We start from the raw sequence: 23872 nt of genomic DNA on the forward strand, positions 1-23872 counted from the left end.
CAAGAGTAAAGTTATGGTGTTTGAGAGGAATGAATTCAGAATGTACAGTGAGGTTGGATTGTGAGGATATGGAGAATGTGAGTGCATTCACGTACTTGGGGACGAAGTGCTTGAAAGGGTACAGCAGGGAACGAAGGTTGTTGGTTCACTGAAAGCGTTGATGAGAAATAGGGAGGTGAGTATAGAAGTTAAGAAGTCACTGCATGATAGTACTGTGATCCCTACCCTGACGTGTGGAAGTGAGGCGTGGACCTTGCTAGAGGGTAACAAGTCAAGAGTGAGAGCAGTGGAAATGAGTTACCAGAGAGGATCATGTGGAGTGACATGGAGGGACGGGTTGACGAATGAAGAAGTGAAAGAATGTTTTGGGGTGGATGTGGATGTGATTGAGAAAATTAGAAGGAATACACTGAGGTGGTTTGGACATGTGGAGAGAATTGAGAATGAAAGACTGACTAAGAGGCTGTATGTAGGTAAAGTGGAGGAAGAGGGAGACCGAGGATAAGGTAGAGGGATGGAGTTGAGAGTTATATGAGGGAGGGGGTAGTGAGTTGGAGGAAGGGCAGTCAAATGGTGGGTGACAGAGCAACTTGGAGGCGTTTTGTCTGTGGCCACCCTTTGTGACATTAGGGCGTCAGGCTATAGATAGATAAGAGATATAATCAGTCTTCAGAAATTCTCCACCAGTAATTCTGATGTGTTTTAAAAACATTCACCGGAGGATTATGGGACTAATAGTTTTCATTCCATGTGTGCCTAACCCCAGTCTGTAATTTTAACCCAGATATAACAGCGGAAGTGCTTTGAAAAATTGACTGTACTATACTTTAGAAAATTAAGCCTAAATGTAAATCTTCCTTTTTGTCATACCAGTGGACATTCTTTTTTTAGTTTTGAAGATACTGCCTCTTGGGACAAAATATTGAGTTATACAGGTGTAGCTAAAGCTCTTCACTGCATAACGAACCATATTCAATGTAGAATTTCTGTATAGTGTTTTTTTACGAGTGAGGAATGTGATAATTTTCCACACAGCAGGGTTATTGCCAGAGGCTAAGCTTCTCTGTTTAATATTAATCATGTAAAGAGTTGGGATACTTCTTTCAGCTGAATAATGTTCTTTTGGCAAATAAATAAAATCCTGATGTTCCATCTATCCTCAAGGGGGCCTGTTAGAATGACAGCTTATTGAGGTCAGGGTGCTTCTCCCTTAATTGAAGAAAATCATCTGGAGATAGGTGTAGATTATCAAGGAATGAATTGTAGTAATTGAAAATGTAATTGTCAGCACCTCAGTGTGTTTTCAGTATGTAGGGAATGTAGTCTTATTTTATGAAAACTGATTATAATTGCTGTACAGCAATTATTATCACACTACACAGTAAATCATCAAAACACATTTAGCATTATTTAAATGTGATTGAGGTACTGTTCTAATATACTGCATAGATCTAAGTCTGTGCAGGTATGAGTATTCATTTCAGAATTTTGAAATCTGAGGTGTAAGAGGGATATATTGGCAGGATATGAATATTGCTTATCATAAATATAAAATTGGTACCTGAGCTGTGATTATATTAGCCTAAAGTGATGCTGTTTCTCATCCTAGTTACATAAGAAATAATTGTAACTTGTTTTGTCTGGGACTGTCATTACAGTTTTCCTACATCAGGACTGTATCATAGTTATTATCTTTGACATAGACAGTTCGTGAAGTATATTGTAAAAGATTATGAGCTGTTATGCTACCATGTAAGTACAGGTTCTAGTTCCTTACTGGAATGTGAGATGTGAAATGAAATTGAAATACAGCTCAGTGTGTGTGGTATAACTTGGCAGTTATTATGAAGAGGTTACTTCCCCAGTGCATGTACTGTAATATGCACTTGGGAGCGTAATGTTCAGTCAGCTTGCCACTCATGACACCTCACTGCTGCCGATGGAGTTAATTACATTTAAATAAAAAGAGTAGTATTTATGCTTTTGATTAGTTCACCCACCATTAGATTGTTTTCTTTTCCTTGCTTTCTGAATGCCAACTGAGTGGGGGGGGGGGAATATGGGTGATGATAGTGATGATTAAATGTACCCTCATAGTAATGTTTTAACCCTGTTTGGTACTGGTTCTGATGTTTGCACTGAGAATCAGCAAGTGACACTGAATGTTAGGTTTTGACTATAGCCCAAATGTTTTACTGTAGAGTGCTGCATATTTTTATATTTCATTTGGTGAACAGTGGGGATGTACGGACATGCTGAGGGCTGCCACATGCTGTGCGTGCAACCACCTGAACTGGGAGAGAAGGGAGCCGGCAAAGCAAATGCGGCAGGTTAATGACAAGTGGAGGTCTTGGCTAGACATGTTGTGCTTTCGGAATGGCTACATCTCGCCAACATGGACATGTAATGAGTGTTCTGTGTTCATGCGCCATTTGTTAGGACTTGGGAGTCTCTATGTTCCAAGGACACCATTGTTGTTCCAAAGTACTCTGCAACCATTGGTGTGCACAGACAATTATGGAACAGGGACTCTAGCAGGGATGGATCCAGGTTGGGGGGGATGCATCCCCCATATCGGGGAGAGTGCGAGAGAGATGCAGATGATTATTTCACGTGAGTTGTGTGGTACCTCTACCTGGATACAGTGATTGAAAGCTATTGGAGAGTTGCTTTACATCTCACAGGATTCTTGTCAAAAGATGGCATGCATCCCAGCACAGCTGCCACATTTAATGGAATGACGTAATGAACAGCTTGCAGCTATACAACATCATGCTGGGTAATCCAGATGAAGAGGAAATCAAGCTGCAATACTGTATATGCAGTGGAAGAGTTCTGGTATGGCCTTGAACAGCCTCCAGCAACACCATTGGAGGCTCTTGATATCATCTCTGAAAGGCTGGGGCATATCAAGAATCTTTTTATCATCATCTGCAGTTTCTGTCACTACCTGCCTTGCTGAGAGAGCCTTCAGTGCCTTGAGGATTCTAAAGAACTTCCTTCGCAACAGGGTGAATGATGAATGGCTGACAGGCTTGGCTGTAATGTATATTCACCTTGAAACTGAAATCAATGCTGTACTCAGGAAGTGACTGAAAGATTTGGAAGTAAAAAGAAAAAGGCAGTTTGATTTTATATTTTAATCTGAGTCTCTGAGATGTTAATTAACTGTCAGGTTAGGTTACTTAGGCATATAAGAATCAGTTTGTGGTTTGTACTCTGAACAAGTACTTTAAGATTCTGAAATTTTGAAAATATATATGCTGTTCATTAGTTTATGTTATTCTCTAAAGTGGTGTTTTTTCCTGAAAAAATATAAAATGTTGCAAATGTTGCATGTATAGTTATATATTCAAATCCAGAGTATTGGACGGATAACATGTTATAAGCAATTAAACATGTTGCTTTGAAGTATGCCTGTACAAGCAGTTTCTGACATCTGTTTCAAGATTCTTATTCTAAAGTTATTGAAAGAATGGAAATGTTTGTGCAATAAATTGAATTTGCCAATAAAACCTTTCAGTAGTCAGTTCAGTGACGCAAACATTTTCTTCTTCAATTGACAATGTAATCAGAATATTCATGTCATTTAAATAATTCTAAATACACCAGCAGCCCCACAACAAGAAAAAAATAATGTCGATTAATGAAACAAGAACTACGGGCAGTACACTTGGGATGCTGATTTATTGAATTTACATAAAATTGGTAATAACAAGCTGAGCACAAATAAAACAGATATTTGGGACTAATCAGGCATTTCCAACAATACTATATGTCAAGTCTTTGGTCATTTCAGATCATTGAGCACTATCATATGGGGAAGCTTTCTCATAGGTAGCGCCGCATATTGTGTGCCCGCCGCCAGGGCCTAGGGCCGCAGGGCGGCACTGATGGTGTTTATGCACTACATCTGAAGCCCGCGCCTTTTGAAATCAGTCAATGAATTCGGAAAATACAGTCCCATGGTCCACTGTGCAGCTAAAACATAGTGTCATGGCCCATTGCTCAGCTTATGTAAGCAACAGCGATACAGAAGCCGTAAGCTAAGAACAGTGTTCTAATTACATTACCATGGTGGAGGCAATGGGTGTGGGTGTGGCCGTCAGTCACACACACGCTGCGGAGATAGCCCCTCCAATCCTCCATACTATAGAGCTCAATGGTTCAGAGCCCCCCGCCCCACATCGAAAATACCTGGATCCACCCCTGGACTCTCCCTCTCTCTGTAGATATATGTGATGTTCACTCAAAGTCAAATGACCACCCCTTACGGGATTATGGCGTCTGGCAATAGATAGGTAGATAGATTGTTACTAATTTGCTGAAAGAAGTTTGTGGCAATATCCAACACCTCGTTTTGTTGTACACCGTATGCACTTTGTAACCACTGACTGTATGGACCTACCCTCCATTTGAAACTGCGTGGCAAGATCATGCCCTGCCGGTTTCACTGGACCGCGGGCAAGATCAATCACCTGCTTTTTTTTGTATATGTGCTCTGCTTTTTATTCCTGTTAAGCTATGGTGGTACAAATCTAAACTGGCGGCTAGGGTGTGGCGCGACCCCTCTATACAGAGTTGCTATGTTTCCCAAACCCGTGATGTGAAAAGGCATCACAAATATGATAAATACATAACAGTGTTAACGTGTGTACTAAAATATATGAAAGAACAGTAAACTTATTATACATGTAATATTTATACGGCAATACAGAAACGTGGCATAAATACTTTACAGTGTTATTAAAAAAAAAAATGTAGTCACTTTTATTGGCTTTTACCGTATTTCTGGGGTGGATAATAATGTCACAATTATGATTATAAGATAATGTGCAGGAATATAAGTAAAAATATGCCAATTTCTTAGTAAAAGAAAGAATAATACATTAAACCCTCGTGAGCGGCAACATTCACACAGACCCAGACTAACTCAGCCAGAGCCTCCTCGTGTCACTTTCCTTTGTGTCCTTACCTCCTGGGTGGTGTGGAAATTAAATCAAATTTACAATATGTACAATATAATTAAAATGCAGCATAGTGCCCCCTGGAGCACCCAGCCACCCCCACAAGGAATACAGCATAATGCCCCCATGAACTCCCCAATACCCCCACAAGGAGCCCACGGAGAAGCAGCAGCAGCGCCCCGGGATTCAGTGCGACGACGGCCCAAGTCAGCCCGGGCCGCGCGCCCCTATGACGCGGAGCCCGTCTGCCATCGCCATGGCAGGAATACTGCACTACCTTCTAAGCGACCCTTCACCGACCAGCTAAGGGGTGGAGCTGCCTATCCAGCTCCTGCCAGCACCCCAAAGCAGACGACCCGCCACTCCCGCCTTCTTCAGGAGACGGCCTATAGCCCCTCTGCAGGTGTCTTCCTCTTTGAGACGGCCTGTAGCCCCTCTGAAAGTGTCTTCCTCTTTGAGACGGCCTGTAGCCGCTCGCCCCTCGCTAAGGAAGCGGCCAGTAGCCGTCCTGAGGGTAATAAGGAGACGCCCTGAAGCCACTCCCACTTTCACCGAGAGACGACCTGTGGTTGCTCTGAAGGTGTTCTTCCGGAGACGGCCTGTAGCCGCTCCAAACCCCTCCTGCAGGAGTCGGCCCGTAGCCGCTCTGAATGTTTTCCCCCAGAGACGGCCTGTAGCCGCTTGTCCCTCACTAAGGAGACGGATTGTAGCTACTATGAGGGTTATGAGGAGACGGCCTGTAGCCACTCCCGCCTTCGTCAGACGGCCTGTAGCTGCTCTGAAGGTGTTCCCCCTGAGTTGGCCTGTAGCTGCTCTACACCCCTCCTGCAGGAGTCAGCCTGTAACCGCTCCCGCCTTCGTCAGACGGCCTGTAGCTGCTCCGAAGGTGTACCTGGGTTTGTTGGCAGACATTCACCCTCTCAGGCCACAGCCAGTAGCCAGGCCTTATTGACCAGTAGCCGCACCCCTAGGAAGCCACGGCCAGTAGCTGGGCCCTAGCCCTAGCATCTCGACTCGTGTAGAGACCCTGGATTATACTAGTTTAGAACATTCCGCCTCGAGTATTGTTTCCACTATATTTCCAGACAGTATCCTGCAAGATGCTATTCATCCTATCTAGATATAAGAGTTTATGATCACCCAGAATATCGTGTCTGTAACATCTGTTTCCCTTGTCTGACTGAGTAATACATGTGTAAGGTTATTGCCTGAGTTTTTGTGTCCTGTCTCTCTCCTATTTGTCTTAGCCCCGGTCTCGAAAGAGGACCCCATTACACGTTAGGTGCTTTAAGTGTGGGAAGCCGAACTTAAAACACCTAGCATCACAATATTGTAAAAGAAAATAACCAAAATGTATCCTAAAACACCACAGATGAGAGAGAGAAGGGGGGGGGAGGAAGGCAGGCCAGAGGAGGTGTTGAGGGATGGAGGAAGGGAGGGAAGGAAAGAGGGAGAGAGTGACTGAATGAAAAATCATGGCACCCCCACAACCTTGTCCCGCGCTTTACGGGGCCACACACCATCACTCACGTCCCTAACCCCTACCAGGTGACCGTAGAATACCACAGCGCATCCTGCACCCTCAGAAACCGGCATATCCGCCCCTTCCACGCCCCCACCTCCCCGGCTCCGGCCTCATGCCCCACCCCACCCCCACGCCACCTTCCTCTACCTCCTACGACTGCTATATCTCCCCCTCCCCTTCTCTCTCTCCCTCTCCCTCCCCCGCCCCCCCCACCTCACTCCCCACCACGTCCAGTACCTCACCTGACAGCTCACCAACACCACCGAGCCCTCACACCTCCCCCACCCCATCACCACTTAGTACCTGGAGCACCATGCCCGACACCAAGTGTCCCACCCACGCCCCCGCACCCTCGCCGCCCACCACACCCCTACCTCAACCTCCATCCCCCTCCGACAACCAAACCCACCAACTGCCACCCTCCCACACCCCCTTGGTCTCACCCACCCCGGCTCCCATCCCTGCTTCTGCCAGAGCCATCCACACGTCCACCACACCACCAACCCCTGCACCCACCCCCCGCTCTCCACCTTCCGCTATCCACCCAGGCTGTCTCTCTGGGGGCACCTTCAGAGCGGCTTCCAGCCGTCTCCTGACAAAGGCGGGAGCAGCTTCCGGCCGTCTCCTGATTGGTCTCCGGAGCGGCTTCAGGCCGTCTCCTGTAAGAGGGTGAGCAGCCGTCTCCTGATTGGCCTCCGGAGCGGCTTCAGGCCGTCTCCTGTAGAAGGGTGAGCTGCTGTCTCCTGATTGGCCTCTGGAGCGGCTTCAGGCCGTCTCCTGTAGGAGGGTGAGCGGTTACCAGCTGTCTCTCCAGGGGCACCTTCAGTGCGGCTTCCGGCCGCCTCCTGACGAAGGCGGGAGTGGCTACCGGCCGTCTCCTGATTGGCCTCCGGAGCGGCTTCAGACCGTCTCCTGTAGGAGGGTGAGCGGCTGCAGGCCGTCTCTCCGATGGGCACCTTCCGAGCAGCTTCAGGCTGTCTCCTGATGAAGGCAGGAGCGGCTTCAAGCCGTACCATCTTTTCCTCCAGAGCGGCTTTGGGCCATCTCCTGTACGAGGGCGAGCAGCTGCAGGCCGTCTCTCCGAGGGGCACCTTCCGAGCAGCTTCAGGCCGTCTCTCCAAGGGGCACCTTCCGAGCAGCTTCAGGCCGTCTCTCCGAGGGGCACCTTCTGAGCAGCTTCAGGCCATCTACTGACGACGGCGGGAGCGGCTTCAGGCTGTCTCCTAGTTTCCTCCAGACTGGCATCCGGCCATCTCCTGTAGGAGGGTGAGCTGCTATCGGCCGTCTCAGGGGTGCTGTTAGGAACTGGAGAAACAGTTCCACCCCGGTCTGATCTGTGGGCAGCTCGCCTGGCAGGTCGTCTTGCATTCCTGCTATGGTGGCGGTGGACGAGTTCCATGTCATAGGGGCGCGCAGCCCAGATGGACTTAAGCTGTTTCCGCCCAGAGCTAATTCGTGCTGTGTACACTCCTCCGTGGGCTCCTTCTGGTGGCTCGTTGCGGTCTGTTTTGATGTCCTACTGCATTTTCTATATCTATCTATCTATTGCCAGACGCCTCAATCCCATTCGGGGTGGTCACAAAGAAATTGCCTCCACGTCGCCCTGTCCCTCGCCATTTCACTGCCCTGCTCCCAACTCACACACCCCTTTCTCATATACCTCTCCACCCCATCCCTCCATTTCATCCTCGGCCTCCCCCTCCCTCTCCCCCCCTCCACCTCACTCACATACACTTTCTTCATCAGTCTTTCACCCTCCATCCTCTCCACATGGCCAGACCACCTCAGTGTACTCCTCCTAACGCTTCCTATCACATCCACATCCACACCACAACGCTCCTTTATATCCTTGTTTGTCAGCCTGTCTCTCCATGTGACTCCACAGGCTCCTCTTAAATAACTCATTTCCACTACTCTCACTCTTGACTTGTGTCCTTCCAACTACGTCCAAGCTTCACTTCCATACGTTAGAGTTGGTATCACAATACCGTCATGTAGTAACTTTTTCACTTCCATGCTCACTTCCTTGTTTCTTATCACTGCTTTCAAGGAACCAGCAACCTTTCTTCCTTGCTGTACCTTTTCAAGCATTTCACCCTCTAAACTTCCATCCTTACTCATCACACTACTCACATTTTCCAATTCCTCACCATCCAACCTCACTGTACATTTACTGACTTCACCTCTCTCAAAGACCATCACTTTCCTCTTCCCTACATTCACATTTAGATTCCGTTTCTTACACATTCTCCCAAACTCATCCACCAAGCCCTGCAGCTCCCCTTCGTCTTCACTCAACAACACAGTATCATCTGCAAACAACAGTATGGAGAGTTTCCAAACACTACCCTCTCTCACCAGGGCCACTCCAACATCCACTACCCTACCTTGTACCTCTTTTATTACCCCATCCATGTACAGATTGAACAACCATGGAGACATGACACATCCCTGTTTCAACTCAACCTTCAAAGAGAAAAATTCACTCAGTTCACCATCCACACGCACTGCAGCCTTAGCACCATTATACAAACCCTTTACAGCATTCAACAACTTCCCATCTACTCCATATATTCTTATTACTTTCCACAATCCTTGTCTATCCACCCTGTCATATGCTTTCTCCAAATCAATGAAAGCCGCATACAACTTCTTTCCCTTCTCTAGAAACTTTTCCACCAAAGATCCAAGAATGAATATCTGATCTACACAACCTCTTCCCTTCCTAAAGCCTCCCTGTTCTTCTCCAACTAACTCCTCTGTTCTTTCTCTAACTCTGTCAGTAAGTATCCTACCATACACATTTCCTATTATACTAAGAAGACAAATACTCCTATGATTACCACACACTTCTTTTTCCCCTTTTCCATTGTACAAGAAAATAATTATACCTGACTTCCATTCCTCCGGGACTCTACCTTCCTCCCAGGCCAATCTGCACATCTTCCACATCCATTCTACTACTATCTCTCCCCCATGCTTCAGCATTTCACCACACACTCCATCAACTCCTGGGGCTTTCCCCAGTTTAACTTTCTTCATTGCTTCCACAACTTCTATCCTACTGAATTCTTCCTGTCTTCTCACCTCCCTCCTTCTCCCAGCCATTCCCCAGCCACTTATACTCACATTACTTCCATCCTCTATGTTCAACAATTACTTAAAGTGTTCTCTCCATCTGTTCACTTTTTCTCCCTTCCCCACTAGTAATCTACTATTTTTATCTTTCACTCCCCTGCTAACTTCGCTTCCGCCCTGTCTTAATCTCTTCACCTCTTTCCAGAACATTTTCTTACAGTCCCTCCACTTTACACTCAAATTCCTTCCAAATTCTTCATCCACTCTCTTCTTACTAATCTTTTCATCTCTCTCTACATATAACTCTCTCTTCCGCCTCTCAACTTCTTCCACGCCCCTATTTCTCATCCATTCATTGTATGCTTTCTTCTTTTGTGCCACAGCCTGTCTCACCTCTTCAATCCACCACGCTGTTCCTTGCACCCCCTCCATCTTCTCTTCCTCCCACACACCACATCACATGCTGCACATATTTCTTCTATGAATATCCTGCACACACCTTCCACGCCCCCCATCTACTCCAATTCATATATGCCCAATCGTTCCTCGACTTCTCTCTTATATTCTGCCTTTTTTTTCATCCTCTTGTAACCTTTCCACTCTCCTTGCAAATATTCCTTCTTCCCGTCCTTCCCTTCTTCTCTTTCTCCATCTTATTTGGATCTTGATTCTGGCCACCACCAAGTAGTGGTCAGAAAGGCCACCCCCCCAACCTCTATAAGCTCTTGCATCCATTACACATCTTCGCATCCTTTCATCCACACACACATAATCAATCATTGCCTTCCTTTCATTCAGTTCACCACCCACCCTTCTCATCACTCGCCATGTATACTTGTGGATCATTTTATGCCTGAAGATGGTGCTGGCTATCGCCAACCCCCTCCCAGCACAAATGTCCACTAATGCACTGCCATTCTCATCTATCTCAGCAGGCACACCCCACTCACGAACTATTCCATCCACCTTCACATTCCCTACTTCACCATTCATATCACCGATCATTTTAATACCTAAATTGAACTCATATATTTATTGTTGTAAAAGTGTCATGCCACGTGCTCAGAGAGCAACTTCTTGCTCTCTGAGTATGTGGGCCTGATACTGTATTGGGTTCTTTCCAAGACAGGGTCCGGAGCAAGGAACCAGAGGAACAGGGCTTAAAAACATAGGCCAACCAGTCTTACACGTACATTACTCACAAAGAATACAGTGACTTGACTTAATACAATGTGATAGCTTATACACACTATAGGGAGTTTAAGGATCAGAGTCTGGGACTAGTGGGCTAATAAGATACTTGCAAGTGGTGGCCAGGTGTGGGAGGTGTCTTGACAAGTGTGCGCTCTCTGAAGGGGCACGGTACCACTAGTGTACTCCGGGTCATCGGGTGAGGGCTGGTGGAGGGTGTAGAGGGAGGCCTTTCACTGGAGGGGCCTCCATCAGTGTGTCGGCCCTCTGAGCTGGGGCCGAACAGGTTGAGTAGGTGTGCTGCCTTGCGCATGGGCTAGGTGGAGGACGGTTCGCTGGCTTGTCTAGGGAGGTCTCAGCCGGGAGTCCTAGGGGCATCCCTCTGTGACTGGTGTCTGCAGTCTCGCCTTCATTGGGAGTATGGCAGGGGCTGCCTGCGGTCTCTCCTCCTCAGGGAGCCCGACAGTGACTGGTGACGTAGGGGCGCTGGTTGTAGTAAGTGTACCCCCAGACTCACCATAGGGCCACTCCAGACCTCTTCCACCAGGGACTTCGCTGGGGAGCCTGCCCTGTCCCGTGTGGTGTGGGGAGAGTAAGAGGGGTGTCCTGCTCAGCCTCTGGAGGAGTGAGGCGAGCAAGAGGTGTGACCCTCTGCAAGTGCCGAAGGTTTAGGAGATGGGGCCCACACAGTGGGAAGGGCTTCCCCGGTGGGCACGGTGGGTGCCACCACGGTCCTGCTAGACCCTGGGGCTGCAGGCAAGAAGGGTATGGTGGGCGTCCTTTCTCCGGCTAGCACGGTGGGCGTCGCCACGGTCCTGCTCCCGGCGGGGGCTGCAGGTGAGGGAAACACAGTGGGCATAACCTCCCTGACGAGCATGGTGGGTGTCGTCGTGGTCCTGCTGGTGGTTGTAAATGAAAGAAGCAACGGTGAGCATCCTTACTCCGACTAGCACGGCGGGCGTCGTCGCGGTCCTACTTAGGGTGTCTGTCGGCACACAGATCCTGCCCCACTTCTGGTGAGCGCTGGTTCAGGTACAGGGTAATAAGGCAGGGCAACGTACCTCTCGTGGATTCCGCTGAGGGGAAGAGGGGCGTCTGGTGATTGGGGACATATGCCCGTCTTGTCCCGATCGCTTCTCGCGCCTGTATGTGGTCTCCCCTTGGTATATACATCTCATATTTCAAAAAGGTACAGAGTTTACAACAAGCTTTGAAGATCTCTTTCACGTATAATAATTTTGGGCACGATGGCTCAGTGGTAGGGCATCGGAGTCGTGATCGGGGGATTGCGAGTTCGAGCCTCGCCCGGGACTGCCGTGCCGAGAGTGGTAGCGCGCTCCCGTAACCTAGCGGGGCTAAATGGCCATAGTTGCCTTGCTCGGGAATTAAATCCCTTTCACGTATAATCTGCATCACAGGTGATGTGGATTGGCATCCTCCTGCAGTTCACCTCCAAAACTGGTGTGGCCATACCCACGAATGTCCAATTACTAACTGTATGTAACTGTATTGGATGAAGAAGGTGCGTGGCAAGACCCACCACCTTCTTTTGTTGAATTAGCACTCAACCTTTTACAACAATAAATAATCCAATTCAGTTCTGCCGCTTATCTATTTCTGGCTTCTGGTGGTACTTTATACGATAAACGCTTAGGTAAGCATGCGTATGTACTCTGTATAACTTTACAGTAACATATAGTTCAATCAGTTCTAACCTAATTAACAACCTAACATCCAAAAGACCGATCGAAATGTTTTAGCCATACTTAACGGGTCGAAATGTACAGTTGCTTAACTTTTAGTAAGTGTCCGGCATTACGCGACAAGTAACGGAAAACAGAAAGACAACATATGAACTGTGAAAACTTTTAAATAAAAGAAAGCAAGTGATCAGAGCACGGCATAACAAAAGAGACTGAAAGGATTAGGAGCGGGGCGCCGATACAGCTACGCCCCACCTACTACAGTAGGTTACTACTGCTAACTAGAAGCGTCGGCAAAACTATCTGCGTCGGCAAAACTTGGCTTTTTCACCCTAGGGAGGTAGCCGAGACAGGACGACACACTCATCAAATAACTCATTCACAAACACACACATTTGCTTTTATCATAGCCCCTAAGGGGAGAAGAAACCGCTCCTCACCACATGAGGGTCAACTGCACAGTTCGCAGACCCCTGCCACATCACAATAGACCCCCCCCTTCCATATTTCAATTCCTGACCCGATCAGCTGATCAGACCAGATGCGGGAGAATACATGTTGTAAAAAGTACAGAGTGCTAATACAATAAAAGAAGTTTGCGGGTCTTGCCACACACCTTTTTCAAATTATATTAAAAATTTGACATTCGAGGGTGATGAATAGAACAGGAATATTTATTGTTGTAAAAGGTAGAGAAAATAAAGCATGGCTAAAAACAACAGGGAAACAAAATCATCACGAAACAATCCCTTACCATCACAAAAAGAAAAATATGGAAAAGCAAAATAAAAAAAAATTGACCTGGTAAGGTTCTTCTGCTGCTACTAAACCGTACATTTACCAATTACGCGTGTAATGGACTATCTTAACACCTGCCCTACAGGGTCATTACTTGTGAATCTTAACCACCACCACCTTTTGTTGCATAAGCCCTCCGTACGTTTTACAACTGGTGGAATGTACAATCTCGGGTTAGTGGTGGCGGTGAAATGCACGTGGTGCTGGCTAGCAGTAGCGACTAGCGAGTAGCGAGCTTCATAAACGAGTCTCTACCGCCGCAAGAACAACAACGACTATGGCGGACGCTGAGAAGCTTGCAAAGGCTCTTGTTTGTAGTTATTTGACACTTGAAGATAAAAAATTAGGACAAAATGCAGGGAAGAAGCTCGGTGCAGTAAGTATGATTATTTGTGTTGCGATGTGAGAATCATGTTTTAAGCCTGGGTGAAAAATGTAAGCTTGACCAACTGTGCGTCGTCTGTTGTGCCGCGTGTGGGTCCTAGCCCTCATATGCAAGGGTATGCCGTGTTGATAGAGGGGCTGAATTATATAAAATCCCGGCAAGTCTGGTGCTACTAACGGAAACAATACATACGCATTTTAAGTGTTGAGTACCGGTATTCCTTAGGTCTTTGGGAAGACCATCGAAGTCTTTATATTCTGTGGCGTGAAAATTGAGAACACCATTGTTTATTCAATTAATAACGTCACGAATAAGTGCAAGAAGTATCGTGGCGTAAGTCTAATGAATGTTGTAGGCAAGTTTTATGAAAGAATTGTTATAAAGTGAGAGAGAACAGAAGGCTTAGAGTGACAAACAGGGTGGCTTTAGGAGTGGCAGAGGATGTTTGGATCAAGTATTTAGTGAGACAGATATTGAAGAAGACTTGTGAGAAGGACCATAAGGTGTTTATGGGGTATAACTGTAGAAGTAACCAACGTTACTGATTTTCATTATATTACGTCCCTGAACTATTCTAACCAAGACTTACCTTTTAAGGCTAGTTTGAGTTGGGGGAGCTAATTTTGTAGGGGTCGTCATATAGTGGCTTAGACTAGGCTATCTCTCAGTAGCGGATGAATGTCGTGCCATATTGGCTGGTGCAGGAATGTGCAGTCGGTCTATGTCAGGCCCTAGGTTAGGTCAGGTTAGGTTAGTTTGGGTTAGTGCAGAATAGTGTGTTTTCAATTAATTTTGATCTTGATTTGGGGGGATAAACCCACCTTTGGAAATCTTACTCAGAATTACCAAAGGGGGATTTTCCCCCCAAAATGAAGGTCAAAACTAATTAAAACACGGTATTTTGCACTGGAAACCATAAAAATAATAATAAAAGAAAACGTTGGTTACTTCTAAAAATTTACTGTTTATGGATCTGGAAAAAGCATATGATAAAGTAAACACACAGAAGGATTGTGGAATGTGTTGCACATTTACAGTGTAGATGGAAAGCTGCAAGATTCATTAAGAGCTTTCATGGTAGTAGTGAAGCATGTGTAAGAGTAAATGGGCATCTAAGTGAATGGTGCACAATCAGTGTCAGCATGTGACAAAGTTATGTGATGTCCTCATGGTCGTTCAACATGCAGTGTGACAAAATACCGAATCGGCACTTTTAATAAGAAAATATCATATTGATGACCTCATAGGTTCATACACACCTAATTATTGGAAATCCGGTAAGAATTTTGTTGAATTTAATTATTAATTAAAAAATCAGGATGAGGAGCTGAAGGTGAAATTTCTGCTAACTCTAGTACGGTTACGCTCTACATCCTGATTTTTTAATTAACAGCTAAATGAAACAAAATTTTGACCGGATTTCTGGTAATTAAGTGTGTAGTAGGGTATGTGGTCATAAAAATTATATTTTCCAAGTAAAAGTGCTGATTCGGTAAATGACCACCGATTCGCTGTTTTGTCACACCCTTCTGTATATATGTGGATGGGGTGATGAGAGTAGTAAAAACACAAGTATTGGAGAGAGGGATGGTGTTGGTAATGGATGGAATATCTCAAATTTGCTGTATGCTGATGATGCTGTACTGCTAGCAAATACCAGACAAGAGCTTGGTAGACCAGTGCTGACTTTTGTAGGTGTTTATGAGCAGCGTGCCTTGAGAGTAAATGTAGAAAAGAGTAAAATGATGGTTATTGAGAGAGAAGGTGACTCCTAGTGTGATGTTATGGTGAATTGAGTGACTGGAATTGGTGAGGGAGCTCAAATACCTGGATATAATGATAGAAAAAAGAGGGAAATGTGCAAAAGAAGTGGAAAGTAGAGTGACACAAGGAAGGAAAGTAGCTGTACTATGAAGGCTTTGATATCAAACAGAGGCATGAGTGTTGCAGCTGCATGAGAGTTAAATGCAGGAGTGTTTGTGCCAGCTTTAACTTGCAGGTGTGAGACTGTGGTGTGGCATGAAAACGAAGTCAGGAGTATGAGCAGTGGAGATGGGACTGTTGAGGACTTTATGTGCAACACGGAGAGTGGATAGGATACGGAATTATGTGAAAGGTGTGGAGTGAGGAAGTCTGTGGACATCAGAATCGAAGAGTGTACTGAGATGATATGGTTATGTGGAGAGAATGGATGACAATAAAGTGGTGGATAAGGTATATCTGAACGAATATGAAGGAGGGAGGAGGCGAGGTAGGCCACAAGAAGGTGGAGAGTCTGTTTGGTGGATGAGTGTGTCAGGAAGAGAGGTATGGAAGTCAGTGAGGTTAAGGGACTGACAAGAGATGGAAATGGCTGGTTGAATATTGTATAGAGAAGTGTATGACCAGGGATTTGACACCCCTTTTTAACATGACATCATTTGGATTGATTTTATCGGATAGGTACAGTATGTGTGAAGCTTACAGTACATGATGGAAATCTTGTGGCCTATCAGATGGAGCCAAGATTCCATGGGCTTGAATGATGAGTGAATGAAAGTGTGGACCATTGAAGTGGGCAAAATTTGGCTATCTGGATTTTGCTGCTTCCTACCCTGTCCTAGGATGGGAAGGGAGGTCCAGATGATGATGATAAGTCCATTTTTAAAAATGTTGGAATTCATAATGTTTCCATTCGTGGAGGAAATGTACTAATGTAGGAGAGTCCCTGTTAACTATAGGCCTTCTGTGTTATGAAGGCAGTTTGGGTGGGACTGCCTGAGATCTCACACCGCTAGCTCAGCTGCCACATCACCACCGACACGCATGAGTAATTACTCCTGCTCTCTCTCTCTCTCTCTCTCTCTCTCTGTTTGAAAATAGTAACTACTTAAAAATGAATTTTAAATACTCTTTATAGATGTAATTCAATAAAAAGGTATAGTGTAGTATAAGTCCCTTAAGACTTGTCAGCGTTGATTTTGCGACGTTGTCAATTGGAGTGACACGAGGGATAGCCATGCGTGTGCAGGTCATACTCTGTCAGTCTCCTGCCATGGAAGCTTGCCCATCAACCTGCTCTCACATTCTCCACAGTCAAGCCAAAGAATTTATTTACAATTAGAAGTAGAGAGAGAGTGAGCTATAGTAGGACTCGCCTAAGTTTGCGGCTGTGGTGTGGCCTGCACCTGTGTACAATGGTGCCATGTTTCCCCAACTTGCGATGTGAAACGGAAGCTATTTATGTACAGTACAAGTCAACACAAATACGATAAATTCAGATGAATAAAACTTACACTTGTGTATTTTGATGGATGAATCAACAGTAATCTTATTATGCATAAAATATTTATACAGTAACACAGAAACATGGCATACATATTGTACAGTGTTGCTAAAAGAATTTGTAGTCACTTTTAATGATTTTTAGCGTAGTTTTAGAGTGGGTAATAATATTACAGTTATGGATATAAGAGAATGAGCCTGAAAAAAGAAGAAATATGCCAATATCCAAAGTAAAAGAAATAATTCATATAATTCTTGTGAGTGGCAACACTGACACACCCAGTCTGGCCTAAGGTAAAGTACATACCCCTCCATAGACCCAAGCATAGCTTGTACAGGTGTTGCTAGGGAAAAATGCTCACATTTACTGGCTTTTACTGTAATTTTAAGGGCGAGGAATAATCACATTTATAATCATAAGCTAATATGTAGGACAAAATAGTAGGCATATGCCAATACTGAAGTAAAAAAAAAAAAACATTCACTCGCGAGCGGCAACACTTCCACACCCAGTCGGTGACCTTGATCTCAGGGGTGGTGTGGAAATGATGTCAAATTTACAATATTATGTAAAAGAAAATATCCAAAATGTCTCTTGCACTAAAAGAGAGAGAGAGAAGCAGGCAGGAGAGGGGCAAGGTTGAATGCATTGTCGGCATGACGGGGGGTGGTGGTGGAGGCATTGTCAGGCTGAGAGAGAGATGGAGGAAGGGGAAAGAGAATGAATGAATGAAAATCAATCATGGTACTGCAATAACGGGTCATCTGTCGCTGTATACAAAAAATGATAAATATCACTAAATATAACAAAACCAAATTAACAAATGAAAGCACAATTATAAATAACTTATAAAAGAATCAAAAGTACTCAGGGTGGCTCACATTTCCCACCAGGAGAGAGAGAGAGAGATAACGGTATAGAAAACGTGGCAACACTGTACACAGGTGCGGGCCACACCACAGCCGCAAACTTAGGCGAGTCCTACTATAGTGAAAGAGAGAGAGAGAGGAGCACGTGTGGGGTAGTGATGTGGCAACTGAGCTAGCAGTGTGAGGTCTCAGGTGGCCCCACCCAAACTGCCTTCATAAAATAGAATGCCTATACCAGTAATGATAATTTAACAACTGATTTTCATGTTTGTGTAATCTATCTATATCTATAGCCAGACACCATAATCCCGTAAGGGGTTGTCATTTGTCTTTGACTTAGTGGCTTTATGGGGAGAGGCACTAAACCTCCACCAGCTTACTAGCTTACACGTAGGGAACACCTTTGAGTTGGTTATATGGTTACCACCCAGCAGTGTAAGTGATTTCATGGTTTACTGGAATCCAATTGGCTTGTAACTCAGTGTCAAGCCACCTGAAAAGGAAAGTGGGGTGATAAAAAATGGCAGGAAAGATGGGAGAAATAGGAAAAGAGAGAGCAGACACAGAAAAATTGCGATAAAGGTGAAGGAAGAAGTAGGCAGCACTACCTTAATCATGGCATCCAATCTCTGTTAAGGTAAAACTGCAGGAGAGCTCACCTGCTTTAAATTTACAGTTGTATGTTTTTTTCCCTAGTAAGCTGTAATGTAATTATCATTGTGATAACTTTAGAAAGGTGCAGTTTTGAAGATAACTATGGAATCAGTTTTACATGCAAACCATGGCAAGTGGCCACCCACAGTGTTAGACATTTGGGTTGATTCAGCTCCATGGTCAATCCATCACTAACTGTTCATCCCAGCTAACATAACCCAACCAAATCTAACAATTTAACCTAACCTAACAAATGATGTGGGGACAAATGAGGCTTTGGTCTAAATCAACCCATTTCCTCTGGCACATCCTAATTAGGTTGAATGAGGTTTTGGTCCAAATCGACCCATTGCCCCTGGCACATCCTAATTAGGTTGAACACATATCAGGTGGTCCTCTACTGACCCTTTAGCAAGCTAGGTTGTGGCTAGCGTGGGATATCGTAGCGAGTATTTGAGTACTGGGGTCTTTGGTTGTCCGTGGCATATCTTATTTTAGGATTGCAAAAGTTTGTTAAGAGAGAGAGCATTCATGAGACCACTTTTGAGTATCTGCCCCCAGGCTTATATTCTAATATTGTACCTGCAAGTACGGTGTTATACAGCAGTTGACATTTCTTCAGAGATTGTGTGGCATTAAGCTTTTTTAAGTAATAGCTAAGCCCTAATGCCAGTATGTAAATAAATTTTTTTCAAATACTCATATAAAATTACTGCAGATGCTGATGTTACAAGTATGCATGTACTGTTATTCACCCAAAAGGAGTTAGCACCAGTAGAACTTTGGTCATAAAATAAGCATAGCTATACACTATTTCTTTACCCCAAGAAATAAGTATAGCTGTCTTCATAAGCACACTGTTATCTGATTTGTATAATTATTTCGTAACTTTTAATTAGAATTTCCTTTCAGGATGGTTTGCCAAAGTTGCCAGTTGATGCACCTACCGTGGTTGATATAGTGAAACATTACCTGAAGTGAGTATCTTGGTTACCTGTTTGAGGGTGCGATGAAATACTGAATCGGCACTTTTAATTGGAAAATACAGTAAGACCTTACTAATGGACTAACTGGGGCCCAAGCCATTCAGAAAAAAGCGACATCTTGACTTCTGCGTGCTAACCTGAACTTTTTCTGATATCTCTATAACAGACAATAGTCCGAATCGTACCACCGGTTGCTCACTACCATTGTGGTACTGTACTGCAGGGCTCTTGTTTGGCGAGCCACAGCTCGCAAATGCGAGTATTTTTTCCCTTCGGCAAACAAATTTTACATGCAAGGCGCCTTTTGGCGAGGAGAAAATACATCCACTTCAAAACCCAGTAAACTACATACAATAATAAGTAAATCTCACTTAAATGAACAAAAGATTGATTATTAAGTCTTTCAATGTCGCCAATGTGAATGTTTAAAAATAGACAATGTGTAAGGAAATAAATAAATGTATATCTGTTGCTCGTAAAATATTTCGGCTCGTTGTCAGTTTGGCTACTAAAAATTTATTTGGTTCGTAAGTCTGAAACAGGAGCCAAATGGCTTGCAACCATTGGCAGTTAGCAAGAGCCCTGCTGTACTGTATTATACATTCACTACAATAGTCAAGTGGTATACTATATATACTAATACTGTACTGTACACTGATAAACATGTCTTTTATATACCTTTTTTTTTTTTTGTGAACATAGCCTAGCTGAAGTGCTCAGGCAGTCTGGACCGCATCTGACTTTATCGGACTTTCCGATATATTGTATAATAATTTAGTCTAATTGGCTCCTTGATTCTGATGAAAGCGAATTCCAGTATATTGCAGTCCATCATATTGAGGTTTTACTGTACAGTATTGTAATTTTCATCACCATATAGGTTCATACACATCTACTTATCTGAAATCCCGTCAAAACTTTGTTTAATTAAACTGTTAAAACAAAAACTTGCTAAAGTTAGTGGAACTGTTTTGCCTTTAGCTTGACAAGTCACCTTGATAGACTTCTGCTTTGTATAAATACTGATTTAATATACAAATACAGTGGAATCTCAGATTTCAACAGTTTTGTCTTCCTTCTGCCTGTGGGTAACTCTGTTACACTGAGTGACAAGCCAAATGGTTTCCTGTACACCAGGAAACTATTTACTATGCTGGGTGGTAACCATATAACCAAATTTTGGCACCTGGTGGATTAATGGGTAATTATTGTGCCCCAGTCGGATTGAGCCGGTGAAGGTTTATATCCAAGGGATGGTTGGGGTTTATTGCTTATGTAATGCCACTCAGGGATGAGTGAGGCTGGTCACTCATCTTAAATGTCAGGACCAACTGCCTAGCCCCGGGCTCCTATGCTCTTCATGGGGCAATGTAGGATGGGATGATGGATGGATGGATAGAATTCGATGAATCAAATTTTGATGTATTTTGTAGTGGTCTGCCTACCTTACGTTTCGATGCAATGTCGCGTCTTTCGATGCTCTCAGGGCAGACTTCAACCAAAACAAGCAAAGATAATATTGTTATGAAGGGAGATTTGCCAGTTAGGTAATCTCTACTTCAACCAAAACAAGCAAAGATAATATTGTTATGAAGGAAGATTTGCCAGTTATGTAGTCTCGTACCTTCTTGGAGTTTCGTGTACAGTAGTTCCCGTATCTGTACGAGTCAGAGTTGCCAGTTAGCCAGCTGTTTGTGAGCGTAGTTATTTCGTAAGTTATGCATTAATTTAATGTGCTTTTTCTCAATAATGTTTTATTTAAATGACTGCTTGTTAAATTATGTAGTTTAAGTTCGTATGGTAAATGATTTAGAGTGTTATGTAATGTGAGACAACTCTTCATGTTTTGATGTGTCTGAGTTGGTAACTGTTGCCCATCGAGAGTATACTCATTAAATGTAGACGTTTCGAGAGTAATGCAAGCTTATATAAGACGGAGTAGAGATTATTACAAGTTTAGTCGGGTTTCAGGTCAGTTTGAGTGAAGTGCACTCAGTTTTGGTTTGAGTGATGTGCAGTGTAGTGTCAGTGAAGATTGTATACTTTCAGTACTGGTACTTGTGAAAACAGTGACGGGTTATTGAAGGTTGTATATCATTGGAACTTGAGAAGACAGTGAAGTGTATTAAGTGTATTTACTGTCAGTGAAGATTATTATCAGTACTTGTGTAATAAGTGAAGTGTTAGCAAGCATTAAGTGTACTAAGAAGTGTTGTTAAACATTAAGTGTAACTGCAGTCGGTAAAGTGTGTATAGCTCCAGTGCTTGTGAGAACATTGAAGAGAAGTTGAAAAGCATTAAGTGGAATTACTTGGAAAATAAAGACAGTGGACTTTAAGAAGCCAGTGTGTATTTTTGCCTCAGCTGATCTTGTGTACTGTACACTTTAAAGCTGACCATAGGAAGAACAACTTGCTGGGCAACGTCCTTCCTGTACTGTACTACTGCTGTTGGAGTCTGTGGCAGTGTGGGGACTGGGATGTAACAATAATGTTTTATTTAAATAGCTGCTTGTTAAATTATGTAGTTTAAGTTCGTATGGTAAATGATGTAGTGTTATGTAATGTGAGACAACTCTTCATGTTTTGATGTGTCTGAATTGGCAACCGTTGCCCGTCGAGAGCATACCCGTAAAATGTAGACGTTTGAGAGTAATGCAAGCATATATAAGATGGAGTAGAGGTTATTACAAGTTTAAAATGCTAGAAGCAAAGGAAAATTATAAGAAAAGTATGAACCTAACCTAATATCGTATGTGACGTGCTGTCAGGGCTAGACTTTAACCAAACCAAGCAAAGATAATATTTCTGATGCAAACCAAAATGCTAGAAGTGATGGAAAATTATAAGAAAAAGTATGAGCCTAACCTAATATCGTATGTGACGTGTCAAGAAGAGAGTGAAAATCAACATCATTTATTCATACAGTACATGAAGCATACGATGATATGGTTCCGAGACAATTCACCGTCAAGTCAATTCGCCCTTCAGATAATTCCCCGTCAAAACATGGACGATTTCTCGTCAGGACAATTAGCACCCTGGATGATTCCCCGTCATTCTATAAATATACTTATTATTAATTAATTAATACTTTAATAACTTGAAGATATAACGAGTAATTAAAGGAAGAGAATCAATAGTAGAAATACTAAAACAAAATGAATTACAGGTGTTAGCAAATACAGTAGGCAGAATTCTGAAACGAAGAGAAGTACGGTAATTATGAATATAAGATGCAACATAGAAATGAACAATAGAGACTGAGAAAAAAAATAGTCATGTTGTTTAAGGACACGAGCTCCCGGATGGGAGTAGGCACCTCCAACAACAAGCCATGTGCAAGGCGATGCTCTGTTGTCGGCGGCCATCTTGCGACTGTCCTGCCAGCAGCCAGCCCTCTACAGCCAAAGCGCTGCACTTTCAGCCTGTACCTTCCATATGTGGATACACATTTCACTGCAATTTAGTTGTATGTATTTTCTTTGTATTTTCATAGCAACTTACCTGTTTCAAGATGGCAAGCAAGAGTGGTTCTTTGGGTTACAGTGGTAATGTACGAGAGCAGCCTGGCACCTCTAAATCTTCGCAGCCAAAGGAGAAATGGCAATACAGGAAAGGGCAGAAATACACCAAGTATACACTTGCTAACAGTATGGCAATACAATGCAGAACTACAGTTACTTAACCACAATTATAGTTCATAAAGTTTACAGGGGGTGTGGGCGAAAAATCATGATTTTAGGGAGTTAGGTTCGGAGGCCCTGGACCCAAACTAATTTTTCCCACAAGAAGTTCAGTTTAAATTTCGATGATTTGAATTTCGCAATGATTTTTAAGTACATATGCCCATCGAAATTTGAAATTTCACTGTACATTTATTTGTACAGTACTGTAAATCAAAATTTTTGCTGAACAGAAGTCTGTCAAGGCGTGTTGGTGACCTAACAGGGAAATACCCACCAGCTATTGCATGTTTTCACTCTAAATCCTGATTTTTTATTAATACTTAAGTTAAACACACTTTTTTGACCAGATTTCAGATAATTAGGTGTGTATGGACCTATAATCGTTTTCGTTTTTTAAAGGCTCCAACATGCTTGCATGTGGCGGCCTTGGTCACCTAATGGCAGCTCTCCACGCTGCACGATCCATTGCAGCCTCCCTGTTCAGTCCCTTAACCCTAAGGTCACACTTAATGACCTTGTCCCATGTCTTTCTCGGTCTACCCCTCATAACCCCACCCCCAATATTAACACTTCTCACCTTCCTCACCCAATTATCATCCCCCATCCTCTCCACATGTCCAAACCACCTCAATCTACCTCTCCTCATCACAACACCAATACACTCCAGTCCCATCCTACCTCTCAACTCTTCCATTGTAAACCCAGCCCCTCCAGGCCTTGGATGTAGGGACGCACTGCACATCCACCTAATCATTGTCATTTC

At 43.9% G+C, this 23872-nt stretch overlaps 1 protein-coding gene across 3 annotated transcripts in view; it reads left to right on the forward strand.

Moving 5' to 3' along the window:
* The first annotated feature begins 13517 nt into the window (after positions 1 to 13517).
* LOC145399812 (uncharacterized) overlaps positions 13518 to 23872 on the forward strand; it is a 68606-nt gene continuing 58251 nt past the window's right edge. For all 3 annotated transcript variants that reach the window (XM_080272375.1, XM_080272373.1, XM_080272374.1), the window contains exons 1-2: positions 13518 to 13638; positions 19348 to 19412. In XM_080272375.1, the coding sequence (XP_080128501.1) occupies positions 13540 to 13638; positions 19348 to 19412 (164 nt within the window). In that variant the 5' untranslated portion in view covers positions 13518 to 13539. The remainder of the gene's footprint in view (positions 13639 to 19347; positions 19413 to 23872) is intronic.

This window comes from Coenobita brevimanus, chromosome 50 (genome assembly GCF_032717465.1).
Source record: "Coenobita brevimanus isolate Jiangsu-jjx chromosome 50, ASM3271746v2, whole genome shotgun sequence".
Taxonomy (NCBI): Eukaryota; Metazoa; Arthropoda; class Malacostraca; order Decapoda; family Coenobitidae; genus Coenobita; species Coenobita brevimanus.